Raw genomic sequence first — 12186 nt, forward strand, 5'->3', positions numbered from 1 at the left:
GTGGCCTGATGGGTGGTATGACACCTGAGGGGCCTGGTAACGGTTCCTGATGGAGATCAGAACCTGGATGTTGAGGTGCAGAGGAAAAAGCGTATATAAGTGAGTCCAATTTTTCCATCAGAGGTTGAAAAATGGACGTATCATGAGATGGTACCGGCTGTGCCATCGAGGTCGATGGCCGCATTGGCAACGATGGAATCTGGGGCATCGACATCAAAGGTACCGCTGGTTGCGCCCTGGATGGTACCAGTCCTGGAACCGACGGCATCGTTGATTGTGATTTCCTCGGCATCGGCATCGCGTGTACTGGCGATGGAATCGGCGATGGTATGAAGGCCGGTGTCGATGGCAGGAGAGGAGTAGTCGGTCGTGGCATCGCTTCCACAAAGGCATCCTGAACCGCTTGGCGTATATAAACGTCAAGTTCCGCCCGCATGGATGGTGTGAACAGAGCACCCATGGGGGGAGGCGGTGGTGGCGACATCAGTACAACCTCAGAGCCCTGAGGAGGTACGGTTCCTTCCGCCGGAATCGGCGAGGATCGCCTTGTCGATGGCTCGGAAGCCTTACCTTTGAGCCGGGGTTTCTTGGACGGTGCCCCGTCATCTGTCGATGGCTCACCGGCTATCGGGGTAGGTGATGCCGTATGCGGCCTACGATGCCGATGTTTGTCTTTTTCGCGGGCTTTCTCACTGCCCGATGTTGAGGCCTTGGACGATGGTGAGGGGGAGGAAAATGGAGCGTCTCCCGACTCACCTGAGTGACGTTTTTTCAATACTACTTTTCTAATCGATCCAGCCGGAGACGATTGTTTGGAAGCAGATGGAGCAGTAACTAGTTGAATCTTGAATAGCTGCTCCATTTTGTCCAGCCGTAGACGTCGACCTTTCGAGGTCATCGTAGCGCATAAGGGACAATTTTTTACCTCATGACCCTCACCAAGGCAAAGTACACAGTCCTGGTGTGGGTCTGTGATAGACATATTTCTCGCGCATTTTGGGCATTTTTTAAAACCTGTAGCCATTTTGTGGCCGGACAGCCGTCGACGGCCTAAGACTCAGGTAAAAATGTTTTTAACCAAAAAACGGAACGGAACCGCGAGAACGGTAAAAACTCACCGCGATGACTAAACTAAGGGAGACCCTTTGCGGTTGAAGTTTTTTTGAAAGTTTTCCGTGAGGAAAATTGTGGAGAATCCCACAGGACTCCTAATAACCGCGAGGCTAACTGCTTCGCGGAAAAAAGAAGACTAAAGGGAGACCCCTGTGGCAGGGAATATCATAGCATGCTGGGCATGCTCAGTAGGCACACTGGTGCCAGTCAAAAGTTTCATAGAAACTTTTACAGAAGTTTTCCGTACATAGGGCTCCATTACTGATGTCACCCATATGTGAGGACTAGCATCCTGCTTGTCCTGGGATAATGCCTTTGTAGCACTTCATGGTGATACCGCACCTTGAGTATTGTGTACAGTTCTGGTCACTGCATCTCAAAAAAAGATATAGTTGCACCGGAGAAGGTACAGAGAAGGGTGACCAAAATGATAAAGGGGATGAACAACTCCCCTATGAGGAAAGACTAAAGAGGTTAGGGCTGTTCAACTTGGAGAAGAGATGGCTGAGCAGGGATATGATAGAGGTTTTTAAAATCATGAGATGTCTAGAACGGGTAGATATGAATCGGATATTTATTCTTTCCAATACTAGAAGGACTAAGGGGCTCTCCATGAAGTTAGCAAGTAGCACATTTAAAACTAATTAGAAAAAATTATTTTCACTCAATGCCCAATTCAGCTCTGGAATTTGTTGCTAGAGGATGTGGTTAGTGCAGTTAGTGTAGCTGGATTCAAAAAAGGTTTGGATAAGTTCGTGGAAGAGACGTCCATTAACTGCCTTTAATCCAGTCGACTTAAGAACATAAGAAATTGCCATGCTGGGTTAGACCAAGCCCAGCATCCTGTTTCTAACAGAGGCCAAACCAGGTCACAAGAATCTGGCAAATACCCAAACACCAAGAAGATCCGATGCTACTGATGCAATTAATAGCAGTGGCTATTAACTAAGTAAATAAACTCCTCAAGAAACCTACGATCCAGCAATTCAAACCTCTTATCAATCCCCACTGTCAAAGATGCTCATCTAACAACAACAAGAGAGAGAGCCTTCTCCATCGCCTCCCCTAATCTTTGGAACACTCTACCTGAAGACCTAAGATCTCAACACAATATAAAAACCTTCAAAAAAGACCTAAAAACGTTACTGTTTCGTAAATTCTTCATGAATCCACAATCATCTACACAGACCAACTCTCAAATGAACTCATAACCTTAATTCTCAACCTAACTAACCTCCCTCCACATTCAACCTTATATCTGCAGAGACTTACTTGGTTATGTTTATTATTGTAATTACAACATGTTATGATCTCAAAACCTATTTTGTAAAATTTATTCACTTTGTAAAACGTTATGATGGCTTCCCGAATAACGGTATATAAAACTCTTCAAATAAATAAACAAACTTGATTAATAACAGTTAATGGACTTCTCCTGCAAGAACTTATCCAAACCTTTTTTTGAACCCAGCTACACTATCTGCACTAACCACGTCCTCTAGCAAAAAATTCCAGAGCTTAATTTTGCATTGAGTGAAAAAGAATTTTCTCCAATTAGTCTTAAATGTGCTACTTGCTAATTTCATGGCATGCCCCCTGGTCCTTCTATTAGCTGAAAGTGTAAATAATAGATTCACATCTACTCATTCAAGACCTCTGCCATCTCTTCTCCAAACTGAACAGCCCCAACTTCTTCACCGTTTCCTCATAGGGGAGCCCTTCCATTCCCTTTATCATTTTGGTTGTCCTTCTCTGTACTTTCTCCATCGCAACTATATATTTTTTGAGATGCGGCAACCAGAATTGTATACAGTATTCAAGGAGCGGTCTCACTATGGAGCGATACAGAGGCTTGATATTTTCCGTTTTATTAACCATTCCCTTCCTAATAATTCCTAACATTGTTTGCTTTTTTGACTGATGCAGCACTAAGCAGACAATTTCAAAGTATTATCCACTATGATGCCTAGATCTTTTTTCCTAGGTGTTAGTTCCTAATATGGAACCTAAAATTGTGTAACTACAGCAAGGGTTATTTTCCCTATATGCAACACCTTGCACTTGTCCACATTAAATTTAATCTGCCATTTTTATGCCCAATCTTCCAGTCTTGCAAGGTCCTCCTGTAATATATCACAATCCTCTTGTGATTTAACTACTCTGAATAATTTTTTATCTGCAAATTTGATAACCTCACTTGTCGTATTCCTTTCCAGATCATTTATAAATATGTTGAAAAGCACTGGTCCAAGTACAGATCCTTGAGGCACTCCGTTTACCCTTTTCTACTGAGAAAATTGACCATTTAATCCTACTCTCGGTTTAGCCACTATTACTGGCATCAGTAGAATGGGATTACTTAGTGTTTGGATACTTGCAAGCCTAGTTTGATCAACCCAGTACACCATTTTTTATGTTTTTGTGTTACTCTGTCACAAAGACAGTTTCTAACCCAGTCAATCATTCTAGGTCTAATACCCAAAGTGCTCAATTTATTTAAAAGAGTCTCCTATGTGGAACCATGTCATTGACCTTACTGAAATCAAAATACACTCCATCTAGTGCTCTCCCTTGATCCAACACTATAGCCACCCAAACAAAGAAAATGACATTTGTCTCACAAGATTGACCTCTAGTAAAACCATGCTGCCTCAGATCTTGTAATCCATTGGATTACAGAAACTGCATTATCCTCTGTTTTAGAAGCGATTCCATTAATTTGCTCATCACAGAGGTCAGACTAACTGGCCTGTAGTTCCCAGACTCCTCTTCCACTTTTATGAATAGGAACCACATCCACCTGTCTCCAATTCTCTGGAAGTACTCCAGACTAAAGAAGCATTGAAGAAGGAAAAAAAAAAAAAAAAAAAAAGAGTCAGCTCGAGTTGCTGCTAGAACCCCTTTAAGTTCCCATATCATCCTCAGATGCATCCCATCTGGCTCCTTTACCTTATCTACTTTAAGTTTAGTCAGATCTTCACAAACACACTTTTCTGAAAATCAATTAGGGTTTACCTCGCTTCCAATCTTGTTTCATTTTATGTGGTCCTGCCCCCTGCCCTTCCACAATTAAACACCAAACAGAAATATGTTAAGCAATTTTACTTCTTTGCCTCTACATATTCCTCACCTTCATCTCTGAGTCTCAATACCACGCTTGCACTTCCTTCTAAAACTAGCATATCTAATAAAAAAAAAAAATTGTCCTCATTTTACTGTATTTTATATATTTTTTGTTTACATTTCAATTTCTGCATTCGGCTACCAATCCAGCAGCCTCATAACTCCATCTCACTCTTAAATGCAAATAGACAAACTCTCCTCCAACCTAATTTTATTCCAGCATACTTATACAAAAAGATGACAATTATTCCAAACATAAAAATCACAAACGCATCCAACTTCAATATAAGATTGAAGTCAAACCAAACCACATATTCAAAAATGTATAAGGGGTACATCACCAGGTGGAGCCCACCTACAAGCCCACCCTAAATAGGTGTCAGTTGGTGGGACCATGGTCATGGCTCATCATCCCCAGTAACCAGGTCATTCGGTTGATAACACTCCAAGAAGGATTTAATTCACCCTTGCCAGAACAATGCCATTTTAGGTTTTAAATATGAACTCTTACTTTCCTTGAAAAGACAAGCAATACATAAGAGTGCTGGAGCAAGCGAGAAATGAAGAAGCATTTTAACTATCCACAATAGACAACAGGGTGGAAAAATATTTAGAAAACTTAGGAGCCAGTGAATTTTTCCTGACTTTCCTCACCTTTCCAATTTAAAAAGTTTAACACCTAAGCTACAAACTACACACAAATCAAATCACAAAATTTCTACAACAGACAAGATTGCTTCATGCTGTAGGAACCTGCCTATTCTTACCAATTCAAAATATGCTTACTTTAATAGCCATTGGAGAGCAACCTACTTAAGTCTTATTTTTAAGACTTAGTGATATCATGCCATTGAATACCTTATTTTACTTGACATATTTTAGAAGCTGTTATTGATTTCATGCAATTGAAGCCAGAGGTATGGCAAAGACTTCCAAAAATAAAAGATTTTGGATTTTTTAATGTAATAATTTTGAATCCATGTCAGCTCTTAAACATCTCTGGTAGATCATTCCACATTGTTGACCCTGCTATTGAAAAGGTCTCATCACACAGAGATGCATGGCCTTAGCTGGAGAATTTCAAGTAAATTCTTCCCTGGGAGCGTCCATTAGGCATGTAGATCTTTAATAAGGTGCTTTAGAATTCAAAACTATGAATCAACAAGTTTGAACTTGACCACCCTCCATGCAACCAATATAATCAAAATACAGGGGAGACCTACTCATTTCTATTGGTTCCTACCAATACCCTTGCTGCACCATTCTGCATCACCTGGAGAGTTTGGAAGGTTGAACTAGGTATGCCAATATAAACTTCATTACAGTAACCTAGACTCAAAATAATCAAGGCCTGCAATGCTGTTTAAAACTGGTCAGAGCTTAAATAAGGTCTCCATAATCAATTAACAAAATGAACTAAATTACTACATTTACCTTGCCTGAGGCCCAAGGTGTCAAATTATGCCAAATTACTTACTTGTGGGATACCATGATCCCATGTTTCCCTAACTGAATGAAGATATGCTTCTCAAATCCTACAAATTGTGACAGGTAGCATACCTCCAGCTGACCAGGATTTAATCTTGTTTGCCAACAGCACTTCTGTATTATTGTAATAAATCTAGTTACCTCCATTAAGATGTCATTGAGTGAATTTTTGCTGGGATGGTAATTTCCCATATTTTTCTCTATTTTCTAGCTTTATTTTTTGTTTGCTTCTAAAATTTTTTTTTTTTTTTTTTTTTTTTTAACCATTTCCTTCCCCTTCCAGACATCCCCTCTTCTTCCTGCTTCACCCTCCCCCCCCCCCCCAAGCATTTATTCATCTCTCACAGCATATTCCCTGTTTGGCACACTAAGTAGCAAGTGGCAGCTCCAAGGCCCAAGTAGCAAGCAAAGAATTTGATACTTTTCCACCCCAGTCTATAGTGTGTATTAATGTCTTCAGTAATGTGTGTCTCATTTCTGCAGCAAAATATAGATTTCTAACTAACCCCTGACAGCACTTCATCCTTCCATACGTGCCCAGTTACATCAACTAATGAACAGTTGAATTTGGTGAATTCCTTTCGTACCTGAACACCATGATCTCGACCACTTCTTGCACCCCGAAAGATTTTAATCAAGTGATGAGTTATAACTAGGGCTTCTGATTTTATATTTTTACCAGTAAACCCCAATAAAATATTTCCATGCTAAAAAAATAAATAAAAGTAATAGGTGTTTAATAGATTATCAAAAAAAAAACACTACTTCCCCTAGTACTCTCACCCCTCCATCGCCAACCCTGGATCTTCTGCTTTGTTTTTGTACTTTTTCCATATTAACTACTCAACTGCACAAATGTAAGCATTTGATTCAACCAGAAAAGGTACCCAATAATAGTACCTATGCTGCAAAAAACACAGATATACACAGATTTGATACTCCCAAAGAACCCCTAATTAGCTGGAAAACAAACATCTAAATTTGCAATTAAACACCTAAAATCAGAAACCCTAACATGCATTAAAGAGTAAGCAAGAATTTATGACTGCCTGTCTTCTATAAATGTAATAAACATTGATATGGGCGAAAAATGTGATCTGCAATTGTAAACCCTACATATAAACTGAATATAAACCTGCTGATAAAATGAAGACCACAAATCATGAGAACTCCTCTGAAAATTGTGGAATATATACAAATTCTCATGAATATTTAAAGTTAGTGTTGCCTACACAGATTACAATTCTGACACACCCTCTATTTTCTATTACCTTCCTGTATTAAAATGAAAACAGTCAGATATTACACAACATATGTACCATCACAAACTGACAAGACTTATTAAAGCTGACGCCAACTGTCTTCAATGCTCAAACATATTTAGAGCTTAACCCTTCAAAACATCTGCAATTATAGTTTACCTTTTCCTCAGACATCATCATTTGAGCCTGTCAACTAATTTAGTAATTTTCAAATTACTGGTCATAGAACATACTATCTATTCACTTCTTCCATACTGACATTTCATATTGTCATTTCTTTCAGCAGCAGTTGAAAATATTTTTTTTAGAGGCATATGGATGAGAATGTTTTATTACATTTGTTTTGTTTAATCTGTGACTGTGTGAATTGTTTACATTTTCTGAGTGAATGTGATCCACAATGAACTAAAATTTTTCATTAGGAAATTGTGGAATACAAGATTGTTAAGCAACATTAGGACAGTAAGAATATACCCAGAAATGCTTGAAAACAATCTTTGCCCTAGGTTCATCATTCCGCTATATAGCGGAATAAGCCATGAAGAAAAAAAGGGGCCACATTGCAGCAATGCGTTTTCGCCCTCAGCAGTTGCAGCGCACTCTCATCCCCATAGCGCCACCATAAAAAGTGGTGTTTTTGCCGGTACTACTGCCCGCAATGAAAATAGTTTTTCCTAACTGCACCCTTACACGCCCCCCCCCCCTCGTTTAAATTTTAATGTCACAATGCGGTCGCTATCATGTGCTAAAGAATGACCCCAAGTTTTACTCTGGCACATTATCTAATTACCTCAATTTTCCCCGACATCACAGAAACAAGACCAAAAGATAAAACCAGAATTTCTTCACTTAATCTTTGAGCAAAAAGGACCATAGATTCAGGACAATAGCTCCTTCTGGTTGTCCAATAGTAGATTTTGTTGCTAACATCTTAAATTTCTTTAGCAGGTCTGTAGTGTAAAATATACCCATGCACTACCCTTTAAAACAGCAACAAATCAGGTAGAAATTTTGTTTCCAATTTAAGACTATACAAGAACTATTTTAAGACTTTTTGTATTACAGATTTAACTAGATCCATAAAGCTATCTACAACAGTACACCCATCGACTTACACAACCCTCTCACGCTACACTTCTCTACCAGACCCATCAGACAAGTATAGAAAGGTACACTACACCCCCCCCCCCCCCCAGCCAAATTCACACACCTCTCATCCACTAAAGATCGAGCCTTCTCAGCAGCAGCACCAACCATCTGGAACAACATGCCCCAGACCTTAGACAAGAACCTTGCACGCAGACATTCAGAAAGAAACTCAAGACGTGGCTATTTCTACAAGCCTTCACTGATCTATGACATACCCTACTGCTACAACTAGGTATAGGATACCATGTATAGTTGATTATATTCAGTCCTGAGTACAAGTGTCTATTATAGCCTTATGTATATATCTTTATATTATTTATTTCTGAGACTAAATATTACCTATTTCTATGTTAGCCATTACTCTGGCTTTTCCTCCTCCCAGTTCAAGTGCCCCTGTTTATTGTAACTTTCACTCTCTTTTTCTCTCCTAGCCTATTGTTCACGTTGTTGTTAATGTTATTGCACCACTGTTTATTGTAAACCGATACGATATGACTGGTATCATGAGTGTTGGTATAAAAAAGCCCTAAATAAATAAATAGTGCAGCTTTGGCTTTAAGCTTAATTCTACATGTTTTAAAAAGTTTGTGGAGGCATTTTATCCATACTGATCCATGTAAAAATGCTTCATGTTGTCTGCTTTAAGGTATTTGAAGTTCAATGGTGTCCTAAATTTTTGATGTTTTCATTAAGATGATCACAGCTCTGCTGCCTATACCATGTTATGCAGAAGTAGCCTAGTGGTAATCCCAGGGCAACACCCTGTGACCTTGGGCAAGTCACTTTACCCTACCTTATTTCAGGTACATGTTTAGGCTTTGATTTGTTATTTTGCTATAAATATCACAAAAATAGAGCCCGCGATTAAAAGGGGTGTGATTAAATTGATCACACACTGTTACTAACCATACAGGCTTTTATAGCATATGGGGGGGGGGGGGGGGGGGCAGGGAGAGTGAGAGCAAGAGTGGAGAGGCTCACAAAAGCTAGCTATTTATACTACTGTAAGAGGGGTCACTAGTAAATCAGGGTGAGGCAGTTTTACATGCAATGTACCAATAGCACAATTACCATCAGTGAAGATTTAATGCGATTTAGAGGGATGAAAAGTAGAGTTTAAATCTGCTCTTTTACCTTTCATCCCTCCAAATCACATTAAATCTTCACAGACGGTAACGGTGCTGTTCATACGTATGACTGTGCATATAAAAATTACCCCCCAGAACTCACCCCCAAGTTCATAATGCCCCCTCTTACAGTGATATAAAAAGTTCAATTATAAGTGACCCTCCTCAGAGGCTCTCTCTCACTTCCCCCCTCCCAAAACAGGATTTGCAATAAATCCCGTTTCGGCCACAACACAGAGCTATCACAGGCATAACACTCAGAAAAAAAGGTGCAGTTATTTCTAGCATTAAATCCAGTGACAGCATGCATTACATTATTGCATACAACATTAACCAGCCCTCATTTCCTTTTACTCCGCCCAAACACCTCCCCACTCAACTACTAATTTTAAATTTGCATACACATTTTGCTATGTGGTATTTTATTGCATGCATTACAGCATTATTGTGGCGTTAAGGCCCTAACACGCACGATAATGCCCTAACGCATTTTGATAAATGACCAGGTTAGACTGTAAATCCTCTGGAGATAGGAAAATACCTACCATACCTGAATGAAATCCACTCAAATGCCAAAAAGCAAAAGAAATAAAAAAAATGTGGTTATAGCAATATTATATGCTTAAGATTTCTCCCTCCTTAAAAAACATTTTAATTTTGAACCAAGTTTTTGCTTCTCTTCAATGAAAAAAAAAAAAAAGGAGGAGGGGGTTTTGGGCTAGCCAACTCAACAGATTCAATTCCCAGTTCATATCTTGTTTTCTGGGAGTGACCAGATAATATGGAGGACTCCATACAACCATATAAAAGAATGAAGTACATGGCATAAATCACAACACAATGGCAAAAACCTAGATGCTGGATGACTGCAGGATTCCAAAAGGAAACCTGATGCATGACCCCTGTTTTTCCCTAGGGCCAGGACTATGGATGGGGGGGCCATGTTAAGTGGTCTGTTGAAATGTCCAGGTAGCCTGCAAATATCATAGCACCAGCTCCCAGCCCTAGATCTGAATGAGCTGAAAGCCTGGAAAAGAAACAGGAGGAAACTGCCAAGTTAAAACAAAAAAAAAAGTATTTTCTGCTAAAGAAAAGTAATTTTGGATCAAATGCTAAATCTACAGAAACGCATAGACAATGTATATCAATAAGCATTAAATAGTATAAAAGTGGATCCTGTCTGAACCCAATCATACACAAACTTTGTTCTCAATCCCTGTCTCCTCAGGCATAAAAGGTGTTTGAGAATTATCAGACAGTCTGCCAGTATGAAGAATGCCAAGCTTAGTTTCCTCTCATGCAACGCCACCATACACACAGCTTAAACGCTCTCTAAAGATCAGCAAATAACCATTTCGCCATTAAAAAAAAGATAGCTGTCCAAAACCTATTTTTAGGACGCTCTCAAGTTAAGAGAACTTTAGATGCAATATTAGAAAAATAAATGGATAATTAAAGAGTATATTTGTTTAAAAAAAAACAGTCTAGAGGAATCGAGACTGCATGAAACAAAATCGGAGCCAGTGCAGCAGGCTATTCGACAGTGGTAGTGCGGCAGAAGGCACGTGCCCGGGCCCTGCACGCCTCTACACAGCCGCCAGTTCCCAGGCAATGCCTCCCCAGTCCCTGTCCTGGGACCGCCAGCCCAGTCACTCTTCGCTCGCCCTACGCCAGAGCGTCAACCTGTTACCTTTCCCCACCCAGCCCCCAAGCCTCTCCGAACACAGCCCAACACCTCCCGGGGGCGGGTACCTCATACGCCGGTACCGTCTTCTCTCAGCCCCGCCCGATAACGCCCCCGCCGTCATCTCACCTCACCACTCTCCGGGCACCTCGGGCCGTGCTCGTCCTCACTAACCCTCGGCGCCACGCCTCACCGGCCTGGTCACCCCGTGCGCAGCTCTCCCTCACAACAAAATACCTCCCGCATCCTCTCACCTATTCCCTATCCTACTCGTTCCCTCGCGCTGGGCCACACTTGTCCGCTGATCCCCATACCCTCATGTCAGGCCGCGACGGTTCTCTTCCTCCTCTTTTGGCCCGTCCCCCTCACACTACTCCCGTCCCCCGCCTGCTCACAAGTGGCCTGTCAACAGGTGTCCTACTCCTCCTCTCACAGCGGTCCTGCCGCAGTCCCTTCACACAACGGACTCTGCTACCCTCCCCGGCCCGGGCTCTAACCGGCCGGCCAACCAGCAGCGCTGCCTTACCTTCCCAGCCACCCGTCCGAGCCGCACGATGCCGAGTTTGAAATCCGTCATGGCCGCTGTCAGGGAGCAGGTCGCTAGCGGGAAAAGGGAAGATGTGAGAGGGCACTCCCGCCGCCGCGTGCCCCAAGCCCCGCGCCAGTGCCACGCGCCGCCTGGGCACGCACACTAACAGTGCGCGAGGAGAACCGGGGCGGGAGGAGGGCAACCAACGGCTGCGTCCGAGATCGGAAAGTCAACCAATCCTAGCAGGCGGAAGCCCGTGACGTGTATTAGGAAAACCGTGGCCAGCCGACACTAGCCAATGAGAACAGGAAGGTTGGGATTACGTATGTAAGAGTGAGCCTGCGTTTCACCCTTGAGGGTGACGTACATTTCGCGGGAAGCTTTGTTCAGAGCGAGCATGCCGGTTCTGTGATGTGAGGCAAAAGTTGGCTGACGGCTTTTGTTATTGACTGGGGCTATAACGCTTACGAGACGTGCCAGGCCTTCTTGCTTCTTTGTGATACCTTTTTCACTGCAGATTGTCTTCATTATTCGCGACTTTCAATTTTGACGCATGAAAATCATAATCTGCTTGGTTGATGGGGACAGCTGCTGTGATATCATACCAGTATTGGGGTTAATGTGACGTGACTAAACGTTTAACTTAAATATTGTCAAGAAAATCACTAGTTTTGTAAGACAACCTATTTAGCTGCAGAAGAATCTAATACA

At 41.6% G+C, this 12186-nt stretch overlaps 1 protein-coding gene across 1 annotated transcript in view; it reads right to left on the reverse strand.

Annotated features, from left to right (window-relative positions):
• ZMYND19 (zinc finger MYND-type containing 19) overlaps positions 1 to 11685 on the reverse strand; it is an 86304-nt gene extending 74619 nt beyond the window's left edge. The window contains exon 1 of the mRNA XM_029613074.1: positions 11473 to 11685. Within this exon, the coding sequence (XP_029468934.1) occupies positions 11473 to 11523 (51 nt within the window). The 5' untranslated portion in view covers positions 11524 to 11685. The remainder of the gene's footprint in view (positions 1 to 11472) is intronic.
• Positions 11686 to 12186: the final 501 nt, after the last annotated feature.

The sequence above is a fragment of the Rhinatrema bivittatum genome, chromosome 8 (genome assembly GCF_901001135.1).
Source record: "Rhinatrema bivittatum chromosome 8, aRhiBiv1.1, whole genome shotgun sequence".
In the NCBI taxonomy this organism is placed as follows: Eukaryota; Metazoa; Chordata; class Amphibia; order Gymnophiona; family Rhinatrematidae; genus Rhinatrema; species Rhinatrema bivittatum.